Here is a 23,643-nt window from a genome sequence, read left to right on the forward strand (position 1 = left end):
GGGATCAAAATTATTTGCAGAGATGCTGAGTTCTTGCATGATTATAAGTCACTGTTATTTTGTAATGAACTGACAGAAAAGACAGTTGATTGCAAAGCAGTTACCAAATTTCTGAAGGACAAAATTTGATCACTGTTTAATTTGGATGCTTATGTTAAGTTGTTCTGCTATGCTACTCAGTTAATACATGGGGGTTTTTGTTTTAAATAATGCAATGACTACAATCAAGTCTCAAAAAACTGCTGAGGTATTTTTTTATGTATGAAATAATTTTAAAAGATGAATAGCTTGAGTGTTTATTTTTTTTTATTAGCCTACGAATATTACCACATCACCAGAATACCGGAGGGTTCTTTGTCGCAGTATTAGTCAAGAAATCTTCGATGCCTTGGAATAAACGTCAGCCCAAGGTAAAATTTATTTTCAAGAACAACTCTGCTAACTAGTACTACATTTTTAGATGAAACTAAGAACTTCAGTTGAAGACAGAATGAATAGGAAGTGTGAAGGAGAAGGTTACTAGGCCACAAGGTAGACAACCTTGTGTTGCAAACTGCTCTATAAGTATTAGATGATACTGTTACACTACCATTATCAACCTAAGTGAGGGGAAAAAATACTCTTACTCAAAAGGAATAGTGAATCTTTATACACACTAGAGTTATTAAAGTTAAGGTGGATAAAACTGACAATGCCAAACATGCTAGCAATTTATATATCCAAGTAATGATCTGGACTTAATCTTTTAGGTCTTTTCTAACTCCATATTACTTTTAGAGTAGTAATGAGTTTTGCAACTATATACTACTTGTTTTATGAAATAGTTTTTTTGTGTATTTGTTTTTTTTCAGATTTACCTTTAAAGTATATGAGAGAGACGTTTTTTGTTATAAATCTGGGTTATGGTAAACAAGTCTGTTGCCCTTTAGTCTTTCATGTTTCTGTAATGTTTAGTCTTGTTATTTTTCCTCTCAAGAATTAAAACATTCTTAGTGTATATTCTATTAGATTTCTGTTTAACTTCTTTGCACTAAACTCTTGATAACTAAAACTTCACAGTGTGCATGATTATGTGCAATCATATTATGGATGCCCATTCTGGAGTAGATTGTGCTTTCCTGAGATTGATCGTTGTGTTATTTCATGAGCTCAAAAAATAGGTTAGGAACTTGGGAACTTTTCGTGCTCCCAAAATGGTCTGATACTGGACATAGGCTGATTGCTACCCCCTAGTTCTGTGAATAACACTGTTTAGGATTGAGCAACAGGCTACTGCTGGATTCGACCATTCTCAGCCAGCTGGGAAGTTCCCTTATTTCAGAGTGGTAGAATTGTAGGTTTCCTGTTGGTCTGGCACTCCCAACTTGTTTATTCCTTGGTAGTAGTAAAAAAGATATAAAGGGGAGACCCAGACCCAGAGTGGGTAGAGTAGTTTCCACTTAGGGATTCCCCTGAATACCCAGCTATGATCTCCAGGTATTCTAACCTTTGGTTAGTGAGAGTGAAACAGAATAACTTTCTCTCACTGGGCCAGTTTTGCAAACGCCTTGCAGACAAAAGCAGTATCTCTTTTATTATTAGAGGGGATACAAACTGAGGATCAGAACAAGGGGTCCCTAACTAAGGGATCTAGCTAGTCCCTTACAATCCTCTACATCCCTCACAAGAGGGAGCCTTCAGGTCTTCTGGCTAATTTACCAGCTCCCTATTTCTATCTCGGTGTTCCCCAAAATCTGACTAAGCTATCTATCTATGAGCCTCAGTAGTTGGTTAGTATTTCAAAAGCTGTCTCCAAAAACAGTTATGATTAATCTCAAATGGCTAAGTGCACCCCAGGGGGTCTGATCCCTGAGGTAAAACCTCAAAGCTGATCTGACAGGATTTTTAGATAAAAACCTTCTGGAAAGCACAGCAGGTGTGGTCAGATCCTTTTCTAAATGTTTCCCAGTCAAACAGAGAACCACTAAAGATGATTTAGGGGTTTACTCCTTCTCCGCAGTCAAGTTGAAGTAGATGAGCTCCGACAAGCCCCCTTTCCTTCACCCTTCTGGACAGGAAGAGCTGAACCTCCTACAGGAAGTCACTACTCTCGCAGATGTCACTTCCAAACTGTTCCTCCTCTGCCTTCTGCCTGCTAAAATCCTTTTCCTTGAGTTCTTAGTATGTGTCTTAAAGATAGCCTTCTACTTCTCTTAAATCTTATCCTATCTCCATCCTTTTCCCATTACAGTAGGCTGGGCTAAATGCCAGAAGTGAGACTCTGCTGTGTGCCTGCTGCCCTAAGCCACCACCCCAGTGCTGATTTCCAAATTTCCTCCTTAATACATTGCCCAGAGATGGCGCCATCCACTTACCCCTTACCCCCCATACATATCTGTGACCCAGAACTGGGTAGTAGGTGACAAAGCTGCTAGATAGTACCCATCTATCTCCTTCACAGTAACTTGAAATAGGTCTGGGGGTGTTCTATATGTCTGGAACTTTTCTCTTGCTGCACAGCCCTCATTGGGTGCTAACCCTGTTTCTAGTATCTGCAGACCTCCATCTATCTCCCTGTGCCAACCCAGGCTAGACAAAGGACTCATTGTGACTGTTTCTGGATTTCCCATCAGAATTCAGTGTAGTATATTTTCTAGATATTTGGAGGAATTTATTGAGGATGGGTCACTGCAGCATAATGATTACCACGTAGCCATCTTGCAGGGTTATATTATGACTTTAAAGAATTTTTTTTTTAAAGAACCTTTGGGTCTTTTGCAAAAGTAGAATTGAAGCTGTTGTCACTATTAAACCTTTATAAATAAATAACTCTTGTAATCATTCTGGTTTATTTCCAAGAAAAAGTCTTTTCTTTTTAGATGAATTTGCCTGTTTTCATCTTTGTGGAAATTAAAAAACTTTGTAAGACAATAAGTATTACATAAAGATTCTGGCTAAATGACCTATACACATTAGCTGCTTATACATATTTAGTAATAGTGATGGTAGTTTTTTTCAAAGTAGGGTTCTTAATCTAGAAATTATGTATCTTTAAAAATATTATTGATAATTGTGTTCAGCATAATTGGTTTCCTTTGTGATCCGATCCCATATATTTTATACATTTAAAAACATTATAAGAGGGGGCAGCTGGGTAGCTCAGTGGATTGAGAGCCAGGCCTAGAGACGGGAGGTCCTAGGTTCAAATTTGGCCTCAGATACTTCCCAGCTGTGTCACTTGACTTCCATTGCCTAGCCCTTACCACTCTTCTACCTTGGAGCCAATCCACAGTATTGACTCCAAGACAGAAGGTAAGAGTTTAAAAAAAAAATTATAGGAAAGGGCTCCATAGGCTTCACTATACTCTCAGAGACATCACACAAAGGTTGAACAATTCCCATTTTGGGGACTGTGAATATCTGAAGAATTTACATACACTGGTTTTATCATTTCATAGAAATGTGCATAGCATGCATACATATGTACATATATGCCACTTCAACTTGTTAGACTCCATTTCCCCGTATAACCTGCTATAATCATATGTATTTTGAGTTATATAGATATTTAGATATATGTACAGAAGCATAAGATGTATTTATTTCACATTTTAAGCTTTGTTTAAATCATAGGCATTTGAGCATTTCCATTTTTCCTCATTAAAACAAACAAATTTTCAGGCTGTTACTTCATGTTATTTGTGTGCATTATTGGGATTGGTCTTATTTCCCCCTTGAAAGATTTGATTTATATTAAATTTATAATTCCAATATTTTAAACCTTCAGTATATGTAGTTATTAGGAAAATACAAATTAAGATTAAGTGATTTTTTTTGTTGTTGTTGGCCAGGATCCAATCTAATTCTGATTCTCTGCATTGGAGTTGATGATAAACACATAAACACATTTAAGTTCTACTTATGTAAAATATATTCCTGACTTTGATGGTTCTCTGATAGCTCCAGCGAAAATTTCCTGTAGACACAGGAGAAGCTGTAGAATCTGGTCCTTCAGTCCCTGTAGACGTGACTGCTTCAGCCCCTAAAGAAACAAGTCTTATAGCTGCAGCCTGTGCAGAAACAAGTGACAGACCTATTACTGAGACTGAGCAGGGGCAAACCATTCAAAGAACTCAGCATTTGGAGACTGACTTAAACAAGAAAGATGGTGTGTGCGGGTAAGCAGTTTATAGTCTCATATGTATGTTTTTTTAATTTTTAACACCAGTATTAAATTTGATTGGTTCTAAGATGCCCTTTTTAAAAAATAGAACAAAAAATGATCCTTTCCTATAAATACGTATTTTTATGTTTATATATTTATAATTTTGATAGATCGATTTATCAATCAATAGATCCTTTTCTTTGGGTGGGATGAAGCAATAGAAATTGCACACTTAATTGACATAGAAGTTAAATATATAACTCCCATAATTTGGTGGGACTTTACAAGTTGTTTTCCAAGAATTTTTTTTGTTGTTCTTTGCTGGGGGTCAAAAAGTTTAGCAAGGCTGTTTAAGATCAGAATTTTTTCATTAGCTTATATGTGAAGCCAAGAAGGCTGTGGGGAGAGGTGTGGATAGGGTGGAAGAAGAGAATTTGAGAAAATATTTCTTCCCTACCCCCTACAAAGAGCAGCAGGGGCTAGCCTAATGGGGTTAAGCATCTTGCCCAGAATCACACAGCTAAGAAGTATCTAAAGTCACATTCAAATCCAGATCTTCCCTCCCCAAGGCCTAGTGCTCTATCCATTGTTTCCCACCTGCCCCAAGGATAGATTCTTGCTAATTTTTTAAGTAGTTTTGATTGCCATGATGATTAATTACAAATTTGTTGGCTTTATCATATAATTGCTTTAGCCCACCCCCATCGAAGAAAATGAAGTTATTTGGATTTAAAGAAGATCCATTTGTATTTATTCCTGAAGATGATCCTTTATTTCCTCCTATCCAGTAAGAATAATTTGTGCTTTATTTTTAATGAATTAACAAGTAATACATAGTCATTAGCTAAAGATTATTTTCATGTTGGGCTGAATCATAAAGACATGACATTAATCTACCTTTTTTATTGAAAAAAACTCAGTAATTTCAGATCAAATGAGAACTCTTGTGTTAATGTGTAATATAAAATATTGTGATGTCTGCCACAGCTGTTAATAAATTTGTATTAACTATATGGAACAGAATAAAAATATATTTTACCTGGAAAAATGTAATCTTAACACTAATGCTCAGCTTGTTTAATGCTAACAAATCAAATCCTCATTTTTATTTTGAGGAATTTTCTGTTAAATATTTTTATCTTAAAATGGACCTTATTAATTAAGATTAGTCACACCTCAGATGGAAGCTTACTTGCATTTAGATTCATATCAAACATTAATCAGCTTCTCAGATAAATGACTTACATTCTTTTTCCAGTGTGAAAATAACTGTGTTTTATTTGACACTTTCCAAGAAAGGCTTCTAAATGTATTCAAGTTGCTATTAGGAATCTTTTCTAAACTATGTAAGCTTTTAATCTGGTTAATAATTAGAGATTTTTTAAAGTTTTAACTACCCAACATTGTTTTTAAAAAGAATTATCTGCTGCTCATTATTCTAATCATTAATTTTCTCATTTTTCTTTAGCTATAAAATATGTTCTTGTAGTCCATAATTAGTGCCTTGCATGTACATCCCTAGAAACCTTAGTGTTTTCTAGGAGGTAAAGAAATATTCTTGGTAAAATACTAATAGTGGTATCAGTTAACAGTTTCTTCTTGTTATGTCTAAACATTTCCATCTTAGCTTCACTTTCGGGGCTACACCATTTTCCTGGCCTATTTGTCCTATAGATTAGGTCTGTTATGGTATGTAAGTGATGTTCCTTAAATGGATATTTTACCATATGTGAAAATAAAATTACTTTTAGCCATAGGTAGTTTAAGTGAATCTTTAGTTTTGAACTTAATGTAATTTCAGGGGTAAAATAGCCTAAATTATCAAAAGCTATAGGTAAAGAGCAAATCATATCTCTTTATAGATGATGTATTTGGAAACAGAATGGAAATTATTAAGTTATTATTATGATTATTAAATTATTATATATTATATATGTGATTATTAAATTATTAAGAAGTTGTGAAATAATGAATTCTAAACTCAAGTCATATGAAATACACTATTTTGTTTACAGGAATTTTTATTCTTTGGCTCCTTCATTCCCAAAGATGAATTTATTGACTCGAACCCAGGAAGGGAAGAAAAGACAATTGTATATGGTTTCTAAGGAGCTAAGAAATGTGCTGCTGAATAATAGTGAAAGGATGAAGGTATAACTCACTTAGCTATTTAATAACTAGTGTGTAAATAGGGATATTTCTCTCTTAACTCTACTTAAGTTTTAACCCTCATTTGAGAGGGAAATCTTGACTTCTACAAATATATATATGTGTATTTTGTGAATGTTAATAACCGAGAACTGTCTTTGTGTTTAAGAAAGCATTAGGATTAAATTTCTTTAAACTCCTCTGACCACATAATTCTAAAATCTGTTATGTTGTTTTCAAAATTTGTAGCAATTAACTTACCAAAGTTAGTTTTTTTTAAATGTTAACATTTTTTGAGAAACCATGCTAGAAGATTTGTACTAGTACCTTTACATAATGTGGTTTTCAAGACTTATACCACCAAATTGGCTTATACCTGAGAATGAGCTATGTGGATTCTCCCACTGAGGAAGAAGTTGGGAAGGTTACTTTGAAGCTAAAGAGTGTATAACAGCATAAGCCTATATTCACAGGTCTCTTTTCTTCTTCTTCCTACTATTTATTTAGGTGTTTAGAAGGGAAGGACAAATTGGGAACCATTTTATTCTATTGTACTCTCAATGAAAGTGAATTCCAATCTTTGAGTTTGTTCTTTTATCATTTGTAGGTTATTAACACGGGGATAAAAGTTTGGTCTCGGAATAATGATGGTGAACAGTTTGGTTGTGCTTTCCGCCTAGCACAAGAGGTAACTCTAAAACTACTGATTTAATGAATTTTTCAAGGTGTAAGGATGGGTTGCAAGAGGGAAGATGGAATTTGCAAGAAGAGTTTGAGTGACACTATTCTCCATTTCGCTGCTGTCACTCAAACTCTTCTTGCAAATTCCATCTTTACCTTTTGCAACCCATCCTTACAAGGGCTAGTCTCTGAATGCGAAAACTAACTTGCGAAACACCTAATTTCAAGTGCATCTTTCCTAAGGATGAAATGAAAACACTTAACACTTGAGTTTTATTAGAATTTAGTATTCAAAGAGGTCTTGCTTCTTAATTTTGGAAGATTTATGCTAAGTTTTTGTTTTGTTTAAGAGGGAAATGATGACACTGTGATGACCTTTTTTGGATGACATTGTGATGATCTTTCTTTATTCCAACAGGGAATATATACATTGTATCCATTTATTAATTCGAGAATCATTGTTGTATGCATAGAAGATATTAAAATTTTATTAACCCAGGAAAATCCATTTTTTAGTAAGTTTAGCAGTGAGACATCCAGACAAGCTAAGGATATGGGTAAGTTGTTTATTATATGAACTGTGGGGAAGTATAAGCAAAATATATTTAGATTGGCTGTTTTGCTTTCTGAAATACAGTGTTTTTTGCTTTTACATTTTCATTTTAAGTTAAAAATCACTTTGTGTTTCCAGTTTTATTTTCTGTCTTCCTATAAAGAAGGCTTTCATTGGTGATAAAAATCACTTTGTTTAGACAAATCTGATTCCTTTATTTTCTCAAAGATATTTTTATTGCAACCATTATTTAGACCAAACATCATGAACAAAGTTTGTGAAACTAATCTCCTAATTTGGAGTTTTGATAACCAAGACTCCTCACATGCCATTAACTTTACCTTTTAAAATATAGTAATGTGGTGGTCTTTCAAGTACAGTTCAAAAAGTAATGTCCTTTTAATGCAAAGACAAAAAAAGTCTCAGCCCTTAAGGAGTTTATTTTCCACTAACTGAAATTTCCTAAACAGAGGTATCCTTCTTATAACCTCATCTACTGGATAAAGTTTTGTTTGATACTATCTTATCTAAAACTCTCAAAAGACTATTTAGAAAACATTTCAGTGGGACATCAAGCCAAAAAAAATTAATGGTCAAAAGCAGCAACCCAGGCACAGATTGAAATTACTTGGATTACATGTTTACACATTGTAATTTCCTTTTTTGGTTTGGGCAAAAATAGAATACTTACTGATAGGGGGGAAAACATATCTGCAGTATTTGTTATTTTTAAAAATATCTCAAAATAATCCAGAAATAAGTGAGAAAGAAACTTGAATGAGATCAAAATTTCAGTCTTTTGTGTATAAACATGTTAATTAGATGAGATTTATTCATCTTAAGCTGTTTCATTTGATATTTTGATCAATATTTTTTAGATTAAGTAAAGTGAAAAATTGCCTCCCTTGTTGTAGAGTACTGAATATCTTCCATGAAAATGAGCCTTATTTATATTTTGTTTTCAATTTTTACATTACATAGACTTTCCCATTCATGGAGACAAGTACTACATAATATAGATAAGATTAAGAAAGAAAAACATTGTTTTTTCCTCAAATTTTTGATCACTTAATATCTCCATTCTTTTATATCATGTTTTAACTTCTTTTATTCTGTGTTTCTGACTCAATTTTATAGAAACTAAATGGTAATGATATTTCTCTTGTATAATGAGTATGGAACTTTTACTGGTCTTTGAAAAGTACAAAAGAATAAAAGAAATGTCATGTTGAAACTCTCCACTAGTCCATCTAGTTCAGTATTTTGTCTCTGATAGTGCTATTGATGTAAAGAGGTTTCCAAAGGTACACTTAATTATTAGAGTAGTAGCTGGAGATATTATTGTAGTTGTACATAATGCTGCTAGAGACACATTTAACTTTTTAATTTGGTCTTCTGACCTTCTGTTTCTGTCATTGGCACTTTCCTCTTAAAGAATGCTAGATTTTCTTTATTCCCCATATCCATTCATTCACTAGATTTTGTTCTTCCTTCAAAACATCTCACTTGCATCTCTTCTCATTCCTCTTCTACCACCCTAATCTAGACATCCTCATCAAACCACACTTTAGCTTTCTTTTCTGACACCAAGGTCTTTGAATTGATCTTGCCTCTACCTCTGTCAGGAAGTTGGAAAGAAGCAGATACAGGATTGATACGAAGAACTTCCTGAAAATTAGCTATGCAGAAGTGGAGTGAGCTATCCCAAGGAGTTAAGAGGACTTACCCTTCAGTAGAAGTCTTTGACCCAAGGCTTGATGATCACTTTTTCAAGTATAATGAAAGACAAGTGTTCCCTAGTTCTGGACTTGGACTCAAGAAAGCCTGGATTTCTGTTCTGTGACCATGGTCATAATTTTCAGCTGTGCCTCAGTCTCTTAATCTGTAAAATGGAGTTAATGATACTTAGAGTACCTTCTCACAGGCAAATGAGATAATGTATGTAATATCCTCCTTTGTAAAATTAATATACTCTTTGGTAACTGAGACTGTTTTATATTGTTTTGATTTATTTTTGTATTCCTCAGCATCCTGCTTAGTTAGTTCTTTGCATATATTAGAAACTTAATAGAAGCTTATTAGATTGGATAATGTAGGAAGTCCTTATTCAGACATAAATTTGATGACCTCTTAAAAGTCCCTTTCTAGGGGGCAGCTGGGTAGCTCAGTGAATTGAGAGCCAGCCCTAGAGACGGGAGGTTCAAATCTGACCTCTGACACTTCCCAACTGTGTGACCCTGGGCAAGTCACTTAACCCCCATTGCCTAGCCCTTACCACTCTTCTGCCTTGGAGCCAATACACAATATTGACTCCAAGACAGAAGGTAAGGGTTTAAAAAAAAAAAAGTCCCTTTCCATCTCTTAGATTCTGTGATCCTAAAATATTATGTTTATCATCTTAATTTCCCATTCAAAAACATTAAAATCACCACAGATTTTCACACCACTATGTCTATAGTTCTCTATTTGAATTTCAAAATCTTTTTATAATCTGGCTTTTTTTTTAACCTATCCAATCATATTTTAAGACACATCTAAGCTTTCCCTGGCAACTTTGGCATTCATAAATCTCCCTTTTTTTGAATTCCTGTAGCATGAGTATACCAGTACATTCATTTTAACCTCTTAATTTGATAGTATCATAGTGTTGTCAGAATATTTTGTGTAAGTATATACCATGTCTCTTCAGCTAGATTATAAACATCTTCTTAAAGGTGTGACCCATCTTTTATATTTATTCTAAAACCTCCACAGTCCTAGGTATGTTGTAGGTTGTCACTTAATAATTTTTGACATTGTTTAAGTTAGTGATGGTAAATATATTTTATTTCTCTTGCAGCAAAAGGAAGCATTGTTCTGAAATATGAACCAGATGCTCAGTAAGTTAACAAATGTGTTTTGATTAAATGCCTATGTGAAGGATTTTGGTTTTTCATTTGTAAGAGGCTATTTTAAAATGGTAGGGTATCCAACTGATTTTTGTTTGTCTTGAAATGTTATTTATAGTAACTTGAAATGCATGTCCTGAATAGCTTTCCAGAACAAAATACTGAGAACATTTAAAAACTAAATTTTTATTAATCCCTGTCAGCATATGCACTATAATCAGTCAGTATTACCAGTGCATTTTGAGGGCATCCTGATAATAATACAAGCTTAAAACTGCCTCTGGCTTTAGTTAACTCTCAAAGAAAGATCATTCCCCAGAACCTTAAGTAGAAAGAAATCTTGAAAATTCTTTGAGAAATGAATAATGTCTTTAAAAGAGCTTGATTTCTTCTTGTAGAACCTTGTCTGAATGAGTAGCAATACAACTGCAAACTTAAGACTGCCCTTGACGTTATCTCACAAATTAAAATAGAATATTTTTTCCCTTCAAAATGGCATGGTTGTTAGGTTGAAAGGTAGAGAGAACACTTAGAAGCTATTAAGAAATAACTAGAAAATGATTTCTAAGTCTTTGAAATTTTGTTCTTATCTCTTTATTTTAAACCCTTACCTTCAGTCTTAGAATCAGTACTGTGTATTAATTCCAAGGCAGAAGAGTGGTAAGGGCTGAGCAATGGGGGTCAAGTGACTTGCCCAGGGTCACATAGTTGGAAGTATCTGAGGCCAGATTTGAACCTATGACTTGGCCTGGCTCTCAATCTACTGAGCTACCAAGCTGCCCCCTTCAAATATCTTTCTTCACTGAGAGGTCTCTGCAGCAATGAAATCACAAATCTAGTCAAATACATACATACATATACATATATGTATTTTCATATAAACTTACATACAAAATACATTATATGTGTATATATAAGGCAAGTTATTTTGTTTGGTTGGTTTGGTTTTTTGTTTTTTAAACAAGTAGCCCTAAGTACAGGGCTGGGTTTTTTTTTTTCTCCATAAAAATGTTATCCATTTGAGATCTATTGATTGGTTTCTTAATTCAGCATAGGGGTTGAGGGCTATACCTGTGATTGAAGTGAGTTGCCCAGAGTTTTTTGGCCAGTATTTGTCAGAGGCAAGAATTAAACCTAGGCTGTCCTGGGTCTTAAGGCCTGCCCATTATCAACTATGGCACACTTTCTGGTTCATCTTATGAAAATGACAAGATTTCTTTTAAAGAAAAATGATATATAAATTTAAGATTATAAGTATTTTTGTTTTAAGTAGCAGAAATTGTTTTATATCTTAAAACTTCAAAAGTCACCATAAATTCATTGACAATATTTGTTATCTCTTGTACTTCATCTCTTAACTTTTTAAATTATTTCGATGTTAACATGAAAAAATGAAATATTTTCATATTTTGGATTTAGAAAACCAGATACTCTTCAGTGCCCTATTGTCTTATGTGGATGGCGTGGAAAGACTTCAATTCGTGCCTTTGTGCCTAAGAATGAACGACTTCATTATCTAAGGATGATGGGAGTAGAGGTGTTTAGAGAGAAAAGAAAAGAAGAATCTGCAAATAAATTAGAGGAGAGCCAGGCCATTACCAAAGAGACGGATATGGAATGTAGAACAAAAGAATTGGTCAACTCAGATTCGCAAATGGAAGATGAATTAGATGAGTTGATACAGGAACCAATGGAAAGTGCTCTTGAAGGAACAGAGGCTAAAACAGGAAATGATGAGCCACAAGATTCTAAAACTGAAACTCAGTGCTGACTATAACAATGCCAAAGACCTGGTGCTTTTTTTTTTTTTTGCATCTGCCTGCCTTGCTATATTGAGATAAAAATCTAGAAATTTTATCTATCTGCAAATACATTTTTAAAAATATATTACAGAGGTGTGAACATTATCATACACTGCCCCTCATTTTACCCTTTTTTGGAGTTTAGCAAAAAGTATTTTTCAGTCGTTTATAAAGTAACTGCCTTTCTTGGCTCTTTTGGTTTAATGGCACTGCTGGTTTTGGTGTGTCTATTGCCGGCAATGGACTTTGCACTAGCAAAATCTTATTTCCATTGTAAGAACTGAAGAATAAAACTGCTTATGGATTTTCCTTTTTTAGAATCTTTTTGTGTTGACCATATTTGTTGGAAAGAATTCTCATAAAGTAGAGATGAATGGATCTTAAGATCCAGTAATGATTTTTAAAATACATATATAAAAATGCACATACACAAAAATGTGTATGTATATAAAAGTATATAAATCCTTATGAAAAATGCTGTTTGCTTTAATAGTTGTGTAAATTGCACATTTTAGGTGATATAATTTTTATGCAATAAGGTTAATATCTGAGTTTTCAGATAACCACTGTACCTTTTGAAATAAAGGACAAGTAAATATTTCTTGGAATACTTTTATGTATTGTGACTTTGCTTACCAGCAGAATATGAACTTATTTAACTGAATTTTTTGTATGGTTCTGTTTTTATAATTGGTGTCTCCATTTCCTTCTCACTTTCAAGTTCTTAACTCTGCAGTGTCACTTTCAACTATATCATTCAGGAGAAACTGCTTTCCAAAGTTAATAATAATCTCTTATTTGCCAAAATCTAATGGAGTGTTCTCAGTCCTCATTGTTCTTAATCTTTGTAGCCTCTGACACTGTCAGTCACCCTCTTCTTGATACTTTATATTTTCATGACAACTTTCTTATATATCTGATTTCTTCTCCTTTGTTTCTTCGGGTCACCTTGGCTATTGAGACTATTCTCCCTCTGTACTCTTTCATTTGGCAATCTCATCTCCCCATTGATTTACTTTTATGTAAATGAAGATGATTTTCTGTTTATCTAGCCCTAACCTTTCCTAACTTCTGATCTCACATCTTCAGCTGTCTATTGGACATTTCAACTGAATGTCTTGTAAACTGAATGCATGATCTTTACCCCAGCACCCTCCCCTCTTTTAGGTGGTACAATGAATAAGAGTGTTGGACTTGGATGGCCCAAGATCAAATCTAGACACAGCCTCTTAACTGTATGGCCTGGATGAGTTGCTCCAGGTCTGAGTATAGCCTCATTACTAGGGTTGTTGGAAAATCAAATGAGATCATGTGTTTAAAGCACCTAAGTTGGTGCCCTACACATTAAAAGGTACTTAATAAATACTTGTTTTCTTTTTACTATCAAGGATTGCCACCATCCCAGGTGTCTAGGTGAGATGACCTAGGTGTCATCCTTGACTCCATGCATTTTTCCTGCATATCCATTCAGTTGACAACTTATGTAATTTCTATATGATATCTTGTATTTGCCCCCTTCTCTCCTCATATAATGCCTCCATCTTGGCACAGGCCCTCAGAACTTCCTGCCGAACAGTAGCCATGGTTTGGTAGAGAATCGGCCTCTATAAAGACTCTTCCTCAGTGCAGGTTGTCCTCCACTGAGCTTTCAAACTGATGTTCCTCAAGCATAGATCTGATCATGTAATCTCCCAATTAAATTCCAGTGACTTCTAGTTACCACTGTCATCATATATAAAATCCCTCGACTTTTTATTTTTAGGCTTTCATAATCTGGCCTCTCCCTACATTAACAGTCTTTTTATGCTTTATTCCCCTGCATGTCCTTTGTGATGATGTGAAGGGCTCTGGAATGTCCTCTCCCTCCCCCTTCCTGGCTTCTTTCAAGTCAGCTAAAGACCTGCCTATGCTCAAGAAGCCTTTCCTAGCCTTCCTTAATCTTAGTGCCTTCCCTATGAGATTATCTCCAATTTATCCGGTGCATATCTTGTCTGTACATTTTTTGCATGTTGTCTCCCCCATTAGACTGTGAGCTCCTTGAGGGCAGAGACTGTCTTTTCTTTGTGCCTCTGTTTAGCCTAGTGCCTGGCACATAGAAGGCATTTAATAAATGTTTGTTGACTTGATTTAATAAGCCAAAAGATGCATGGAATAATTAAAGAGTTAATGACAGAGATATATGTGAACTTTTTTCTGAATAATGGGAAATTTGTTGGTTGGTTGCATCATCTCTGGCAACTAAACTCAGTCTCACTTGCAGAAAATTAATAAAATTTTTGGACCAGTAATGAAAATTGTATGATCTGTACTATAAGACTAAAATGTGGAGTATGTTAGCTGTCTTTAAAAAAATTCAAAGGGTTGTCAAGAGGAGAACATTTCTGAGTAGATTTATACAATCAATATTGGTGGGTAGAAGTGATGGATGTTTATTTGTAACAGTTCTCAAACTTCTTGGTCTTAAGACCCCTTTGTGCTAAAAAAATTACCAAGTGCCTCCCTCTACTCAAAAAGCTTTTATGTGGATTATATTTGTTGTTTTTTAATGATGTTTTCCATGTTAGGAATTAAAATATCTTAATATCATTATAAAAATAGTTCTGACTAAAACCTTGAAAAGGTCTCATGGGCCCTGAAGGGCCATGATGTCAGACCTATGACGTGTGCCAAAGATTGCATTGCAGAGTGCTCTCTGTGGGAATGCACACTATTGCCCACCAGAGATGGTTACTAGAAAAGCAGGGGGTCTCTGGCAGAGCTGCTCCCTTCCACCTTTTCACCACCCTCCCCACCCCTCTTTCCAGCAGCCTAATGGGAGCACTTCCTCCTCTGTCTGGGGTAAGGAGGGGAAAGGCACATGTGGCACTCATTCTGGGGTGTTGGCCATGGCACCCAGCCTCTTAAAGGTTCACCATCACTGTCCTAGGAGTTCTTAGAACACACTTTGAAAGGTGTTAGTTGGTGTAGCAAAAAGCAGTTGACAAACTAAGTTACTAGAAAATACCAACAAAAATGAGGAAGTTTGAAAGAGGGGAAGGATCATCTGGGGAATTAAGTTATATTTTGGTCATGAATTGTTAAACATTAAAATCTGTGGGCTTTGGAAGTATGTTCACTGATCTTAAGCAGTGAAGCCTGCATCAAAGATGTGTGTGTGTATTTTGGGTGCTTGGCTCTATGGTTTTTCTGAGGTAGACCCAGAGAGCCAGTGATTCCCTCTTCTTTGGCTTTCTTGATATTCTGCCTGTCCTTGCTGCTATTGCTACCAGTGCTGCTGCTGTCAAGTGGATTTCACCAGAGCCATTACTGGGACTTCTGCTTGACTTAAAGAGGACTCTTGATTGTGGGATTCTTGGGCCCTGGTCCTTGTTCCTACAAATACCCCCCCACACACACCTTAATTACTAATTTAAGAATTTAGTTTAGAATAATTATAGATGGTAATTAAAGTTTTCTCAAGACAGAAATTAGACCATTCCCATATTTGAATAGAAGTAAAACTGAGTCACAAGATGGAGTCTGTGGCTCACTATTCCTTCATATGTAAATGTAGGAGAACTAATTGTGGTCCAAGGCAATAAGGGGTTTTATATAGGATCTGGGCAATAAAACATTTTATCTTGTTTACATCTTTTATTTTAAAAAGTATTTTTCCATTTATTTCAATTTCATTCTTACAATATACCCATGAGGTAATTGGACCAGGTGTTATTCCTGCTTGACAATGGAGGAAACACTTATTTGTCTAAGGTTACAATCTGAGGATGAAACTTCTCTAGAATACTTAGTAGTCTTTCAACCAAAATGAGAATAAACAATCTTTAGGATTCAAATTTGTAGAAGAGTAAGGAAGTCATTCCAGATGTTTAATGGCCCAATGGTAACAGAATAAATGGGAAGAAATCATGGGATTCAGTTAATTTAGAGTGTATACAGAAGGCATAATGTAAGGCAATTATGTTTGGATGATCACATGCACAAAGATGAAGAAGAGGAATGCACTGGGAGAAAGGGGTAAGAAGACTAAAGGTAAAAATTATCTCACATAAAAGGCGTGCAAGAAAGCTTTTACAGTAGAGGGAAAAAAGGGACGTAGGCAATCTTTGAATCTCACTCAGAATTAATTCAAAGAGGGAAGAATATATATATATACACACTCAGTGTATATTAAGTTTTCTATCTTACCCAACAAGAACGTAGGAGAGAGAAAGGGATAAGAAATATGACCAGAAGGACGATAAAAAGGAGGACAGATTAAAAGAGGCAGTGGTCAAAAGTAAAGCAAACTTGTGAGGACAGACAGGGTAAGAAGAGAAGAAAGAACAAAAGAAAATAGGCTGGAGAGAAATATGTAGTTAATGATAATTGTGAACATGAATTGGTTAAACTCACCCATAAGACAGTAGCAGATAGTAGGATGGATTAGAAACTAGAATCCAACTATATGTTGTTTACAAAAGACATTTGAAAGAGAAAAACACACAAAGGATTGGCACAGGATCATATGCTTAACTAAAGTAAAAAAGGCAGGGATGACAATCTCAATCTCAGACAAAGCAAAAATAGACTTACTTAAAAGAGGAGATCAAAGAAACAATGTTTTGAAGAAAGGTACTATATGGAAAATGAAGTATACTTCCCAGCTGTGTGACCCTGGGCAAGTTACTTAACTCCCATTGCCTAGCCCTTAACACTCTTCTGCCTTGGAACCAATACACAGTACTGATTCCAAGATGGAAGATAAGGGTTTAAAAAAAAAAGAAAGTAAAAAATTTTACAGCAAGTTTCTGTGATAAAGACCTCATTTCTCAACTATATAGAGAAAGAAGTCAAATTTCTAGAAATAAGAGCCATTCCCAAATTGATAGACAAAGGAAATAATGAGGAATTGGGGGGGGCTGGAATTTTTAAAAAATTCTTTTAAATTGTCATGCAAAATACTTTCATATTGGTCATTGTAAGAGCACACTATTACATAACCAAAACTCCAAAATAAAACCAGTTACACCGATATGAAAGACAACTCCAATAGTTCTTTCTCTGGAGGTAGATAGCATTCTCCATCATAAGTCTTTCAGGATTGTCCCAGACCATTGCATTGCTGACTTTTCACAGATGATCGTGGTCCAATATTGCTGTTATTGTATACGATATTCTCCCAGTTCTGCTTATTTCACTCTCCATCAGTTCCCAAATATCTTTACAGCTTTTTCTGAAATCATCTTGCTTATATCATTAACACGGTAGTATTCCATTACCAATACCACAATTTGTTCAGTCATTCCCCAATGGAAGGACATCCTCTCAATTTCCAATTCTTTGCCACCACAAAAAGAGCAGCTATAAATATTTTTGTACGAGTAGGTCCTCCCCCCCCCTTTTTAAATTATTTTACTAGTAGTAATATTACCGGATCAAAGAGTATGCACAGTTTTATAGCCCTTTGGGTATGGTTCCAAATTGCCTTCCAGAATGGTTGGATCAGTTCACAACTCCACCAACAATGCATTTGTGTCCCAATTTTGCTACATTCCCTCCAACATTTGCCACTTTACTGCCATATTGGCTAGTCTGAAAGGTGTGAGGTGGTAACTCAGCATTGTTTTAATTTGCATTTCTCTAATAAAGAGTTATTTAGAACATTTTTTTTTCATATGACTATTGATGGCTTTGTTTTCTTCATCTGAAAATTGCTTGTTCATATTCTTTGACCATTTGTCAATTGAGGAATGACTTGTATTCTTATAAATTTGACTTAGTTCTTTATAAATTTGAGAACTTAGACCTTTATCAGTGTTATTATAAAGAGTTTTATTTAATTTTGCTCTGTCTTGTTAAGAGCAGAATTTCTATATAAGGGCAGTTCTTAATCTCACTCTGTCTCTAAGAGCAGAAGTGTTCTTAATCTCACAATGTCTTTTTAAGAATGGTTTTTATAAGGACAGATTTCAGTTAAGAGACATTCCATTTTCTCTGTCTTCTTAGGGGTCAGGGGTTCTGGGGATTTTGGTGTTGTTCTCTCAGTCAAGAAGATCTGACAGTTACTTTTGAGAGTTTGGGATATAGATATGAATTTGTATCTCTATCCCAATTTGAGAAAAAATCTAGTTACTGAGTGTTTTTCTCCTCAGAACTTTGAGGGAGTTTTCTGTGTCTGTGTCTGTGTGACAGGCAGTTTATAATTGACAGTTAATAGAAGAATTACTTTAAGGTGTTTGTTATTGATTTAATGTTCATCGATTAGTTAGATAAGATAGATAGTGAATTTAATATTAATTAGAGTATTTAAGTTAGGCCTTCTTTGCTGTGAACTTTAGATTTACTCCACCTGCTTAGTCTAACAAAACAGGAATGTCTACACCCCTACTTAAGGATTAAGTGTTTAGGAGGATGACCTATGACAGACATGTGCTAGCAAATGACAAATCAGAAACAACTGACAGACCCTTGGTCTATCCCAGTCGAGCTTAAGCTACCATTGGTACATGTGAGATACAGGAAAGTGATGTTAAAAACAATCTATGTATTTTGCATCACTTCCTTTCTGGGGCTCTTTTCACAGAGAGGTGGCTCTGGTGGCAGTATGCTATGAGTCTTGGCATCTTGGCATGGCCACAGCTATTGTCCAGGTTTAGTGATGAGAGTCCTTGATACACTACTGGGGGAAGCTGAGTAACCTAGTTCAGGTGAGGCGTTTTCTCTGAGCTCTCTCAGAGTTTAGGCTGGTTCTTTTCTCCTTTACCTTCCAAAACAATATCCTCTTAGGACAGCCTCTAATATTCTGAAAAGATCTCATGGTGGAGGTCTTTGAACTCCCCCTGGCACAGGCCAGGCGGGAGAAATCCTATACCCTTTCCCTCTCTCTCTTTTCCTTAATTCCCTTCCTCTATATTAATTAAACCACCATAAATTTCCAAACTGACTTGGGTATTTTATTTGGGATTTTTCCTGGTGACCAATTAAATTTATATTGTTACAACCCTAAAATTTCCCCTTACATTGCCAGGCAAGAAGATTCTTAGATATGTTTGGTTTTTTTTGAGATTTTTAGTATAGGATTTAGATTTTTAGACATAGTATAAGATTTAAAAGATATACTATCCTATTTCCTGCCTCCTATTTCTGACCCCTGCTCTCTTGTGAATACATAGGTGTCAGTTATGTACCAAACTGGTCTCTGCAACTTTTATCAGACACTGATCAATATTTATTAACTATAACATCAGAGATGTTTGTTATAAATTTTTTTCCCTAACAGGCTGTTTCTCTTCTAATCTTGGTTAGTTTAGTTTTGTTTGTACAAAAGCTTTTTAATTTAATATAATCAAAATTATTCATTTTATATCTTATAATGCTCTCTATCTTGTTTGGTCATAAATTCTTCCATTCTCCAAAGATCTGCCAGGCAAACTATTCTGTGTTCCCTTAATTTGGTTATGGTATTACTCTTTATATCTAAATGGGATATGCTTCTGCTATATTCTGTTTTCTAATTTTCCCAGAAATTTTTGTTAAAGAATGAATTCTTATTCCAAAAGCTGGGATCTTTGTGCTTATCAAACACTAAGTTGCTAAGGGCATTTAGCCCTTTATATTGTGTATCTAATCTGTGCCATTGATCTATCATTCTTTTCTTTACTCAGTACCAGATTGTTTTGATGATTGTTGCTTTATGTGCAGTTTGAAATGAGGAATTTTCATAAGAAGAAATCAGAGCTATCCATAGTCAGATGAAAAGATGCTATAAATCACTATTGATTATAAATATGAAAATAAAAACAAATCTGAGGTATTGTGTCACATCTATCAGAATGACTAATATGACAGAATAAGAAAATGACTAGCAATTGTCAAAACCAGGGATGCCCCATTGGTGGAGTTGTGAAATGGTCCAAACATTCTGGAGAAAAATTTGGAACTATGTCCAAAGGACTATAAAACTGTATACCCTTTGACCTAGCAATACCACTAGTATGTATCCCAAAGAGATCGAAGTAAAAATAAAAGACCTATATGTGCAAAAATATTTATAGTAGCTCTTTTTGCCATCTACAGTAATTTATAGATGGCAAAGAATTAGAAATTGAAGGAAATCACCTTCATTTAGAAGAACAGCTGAACAATTTGTGATATATGATTGTGATGGAATACTATTGTACAAAAGAAATGATAAGGGAGGAAGTTACAGATAAACTAGGAAGGTCTTTATGAATGGATGTAAAGTGAAGTAAGGTAAAATTAAGGCATTGTTTTACTTAGTAACAGCAATATTGTAAAGATAATAAATTATTATACATTTAGCGACTCTGATCAATACCAGAATCCAAGACAATTCCAAAGGACTCAGGGTGAAAAATGGAATCTAGCTTCAGAGAGAGAACTGATGAATTCTTTTTTTTTTTAAAGCCCTTGCCTTCCATCTTAGAATCAATAATGTCTATTGGTTCCAAGGCAAAAGAGTGGTAAAGGTGAAGCAATAGTGGTCAAGTGACTTGACTGGTGGTCACATCACTAGGAAGCTTCTTAGAACAAAATTGAACCCAGAACTTTCTGTCTCTGGGCCAGGCTTTCAATCCACTAAGCCACTTAGGTGCCCTGTGATTAACTCTTGAATGTAAACTAAAATATATGTATTTTTGCTTTATTTTACTTGCTTTTTTATGGAATAGCTAATATGAAAATAATGTTCTGCATCATTTCATATGTATAATTGATATATTGCTTGCCTTTTACATGGGTGGAGGGACAGACGGGAGGAAGAGAATTTGCAACTCAATTTTTAAATGTTGAAAATAAATAAAATAAATACATTTTAATGTATGCATTATGCAAATGTATGCAAATATGCTTATATACATGTGCATATTTATTACCAATTTTATTGACACAAAGGTTTTACAAATAATAAAATTTATAATATTCTTTGTTGTAAAAATCATATAAATGTTCTGAAAAATTCACATTAAAAAAAAGGAGTAGAGGAAAATGAGCCTGGATAGGTAAAGAGTGAATCAGTGGAGGACTTGAATGCCAGTGTTTAGATTTGATTTGCAAGGTGGTACTTCTCATGCTTTTTGAGCAGAGGAAAATTTCAATTTCTCAGTGTTGTAAAAGATATTATGATGAAAGATGTTCTCAAAGCAGTTTGCTTTATGGAAAATAGTCTGTCTCCCAACAGCATGCATCTTCATGCTAGGAATTTTCTCCTTTCGCTTTCCATCTTCCTTCAAGTCTCAATTAAAATTTCAACTACTACAAGAAAACTTTCTTGATCCTCCTTAGTTCTAGGACCTTTCCTAATTTACAATTTATTCAGTATATACTTTGCTTATAAAAAGTTTTTACACGTTGTCTCCCTCATTAGACGGAACTTGTAGAGAGAATTTTTCTTTGTATCCCCAGCACTTAGCAGAATGCCTAGTACATAGTAGGTGCTTAATAAAATGCTTGTTTGCTAACTGACAGGGAGAAGAACTCTGAATTAGGGCAGCTGATTAGGAAACTAACAAGGTAATTTAATAGTGAGGTGAGGAAGTGCCAGACATATTGGTAGTAGCATCAATATAAAGGAAAGAGTCTGAGACTCTGAAATAAAAGAATCAGGAAAAAGTGGAGTGAATAGTTTAATATAAGCATAGGAGAAGGGAAAGTCAAATTTTTAAGTTTTAGAGACTGGAAGGATGGCAATGCTATATATAAAATAAGAAGCTGTGAAGGAGAGACAGCTTGGAGAGCAATCAGTAAACCACATCCTCTAGTATAAAGTCCTATACTTGGAGTCAGGGGACCATCTTCATTTTGGGGTCTGTGACTTAGTATCTGTAACCTTGGTGTTGTGGGCCATTCTAACACCAGCATTAAACATTGGGGACTCAAGTCACCCAACCATTAAGAAAAGGAATTTTACTTTGCCCTAACATAGCAATTTTATGCAATAGGATACTAAAATTCTTCTGATGGCTGGCCCCTTGTTTCCATGAGGAAACGTATCTGTTCATCAGGGCAAGATATGGTTAAATACATTTCTGTGCTCTTCAGACATCCCAACAAATCTGAGAAACCTAGACTGTGGGGCTGGCATTTTTTTATGCCCTTAGAAGACGAGGAAGTACGTCAGGGAAGCTGGGGTCATTGAGGTCCCTTTGTCTTCTTTTAGGCAAAGTCTCATCATATTCTGGGTGGGAGAAAAGAAATTGTCAGGGGAAACTGTTCCTATCACACCTTGGGCAAGTCATTTCATGGTGGATTGTGGTGGTTCATGGGCATAAATGAATTTATGGACAAGAAACTGAAGACCATATAAACAGAGGCAGACTTGCTGCTGATAAAAAAAAAAATCCAAGGACTTCAGAGAGAGAAAGGGAGATTTGGGAGGTAAACAACTTCTTTCCTCTCTCAACTGATTAAAAAGCTAGTGTCCAAAAATGAGATTTGGCTTTCTAAGCCTCAGTCACAGATATAGAAATGGCAGGCCCCCGGGGGGTCAGGGATACAGGAAACTAACAAAGTCTGTTAAAATTAATATTTTCCAGGAATCTTGCAAACCTGATCAAAAGGACTTGGAACTGCCACAGAAAAATAGAAGGGATGGGGAGGAAGGAGACAGACAGACATATAGACACAGACAGAAACTGACAGACATGGAGAGAACCCTGTATACTATGCAAAATGGTAAAGAGAATAAAGTACAATATGGGAAGAATAGCATAAGGATGCTTAGTAATTTACAGGAAACCAAATTTCAGAAAGGATCAGCCTAGGTTTGTAATAAACAAGATGACCCAAAGACCAGAGCTTTAGAAGTTGAAAGGACCCAAGGTATGAGAGGGTAGAACCAGTGATGATGCAAACTGGCCAAGGTTTCTCAGGTAGCACTTTGAACCTGGGTCCACAGACGGCAAGTTCAGGGCTCTCTCCATGGCAAATGCTGCTTCTAGATCCTATTGGAAGGAGGTAGATTTGTCAGTGAGATTTCACTGGGCGGGACCCATGCCTGAATTATAAGACTGAAAGGACAAATCTTAATCAGAAGGAAAAGGATGGAGGTGCATGACAAGAGTGGGAATCCTGATGAACATTTGGGTGAAAATTGGCAGAGGCAGAAAGAGAAGCAATAGTGATCATAAAGAGAGAAAGAGAAAATAAATTACTTCAGGGAAACTATCACAAGCCCAGTATGCCATGACACTCACGGTGGATTTCAACTGCCTGGATAACTGCCAAAGTAACACTTGTTGAATGTAGAATTTCTGCCTTAATAAAACAGTCATCTTTTGAAAGCTGAAGAAATCAACAAAAGCAATTTATATCCTTGAAAAAATCCCTACCAAGATGAATCTAGTTGTTGAAGTGGAAATATTGGTGACCTTAAAATGAAGGGATCACTCGGATCTTAGACTTCGTGATTGAGGAAAGAAAATCAAACGT

At 35.2% G+C, this 23,643-nt stretch overlaps 1 protein-coding gene across 3 annotated transcripts in view; it reads left to right on the forward strand.

Annotated features, from left to right (window-relative positions):
- Positions 1 to 14,510, forward strand: part of NSUN2 (NOP2/Sun RNA methyltransferase 2) — a 37,992-nt gene extending 23,482 nt beyond the window's left edge. Inside the window, exons 12-19 of one of the 3 annotated variants that reach the window (XM_001371389.4) lie at positions 314 to 410; positions 3,940 to 4,157; positions 4,839 to 4,931; positions 6,160 to 6,295; positions 6,900 to 6,980; positions 7,392 to 7,530; positions 10,366 to 10,405; positions 11,834 to 14,510. In XM_001371389.4, the coding sequence (XP_001371426.2) occupies positions 314 to 410; positions 3,940 to 4,157; positions 4,839 to 4,931; positions 6,160 to 6,295; positions 6,900 to 6,980; positions 7,392 to 7,530; positions 10,366 to 10,405; positions 11,834 to 12,185 (1,156 nt within the window). In that variant the 3' untranslated portion in view covers positions 12,186 to 14,510. The other 2 variants (XM_016431414.2, XM_016431415.2) reach the window with 2 other exon arrangements.
- The last annotated feature ends 9,133 nt before the right edge of the window (positions 14,511 to 23,643 follow it).

This window comes from Monodelphis domestica, chromosome 3, assembly GCF_027887165.1.
Source record: "Monodelphis domestica isolate mMonDom1 chromosome 3, mMonDom1.pri, whole genome shotgun sequence".
Classification (NCBI taxonomy): domain Eukaryota; kingdom Metazoa; phylum Chordata; class Mammalia; order Didelphimorphia; family Didelphidae; genus Monodelphis; species Monodelphis domestica.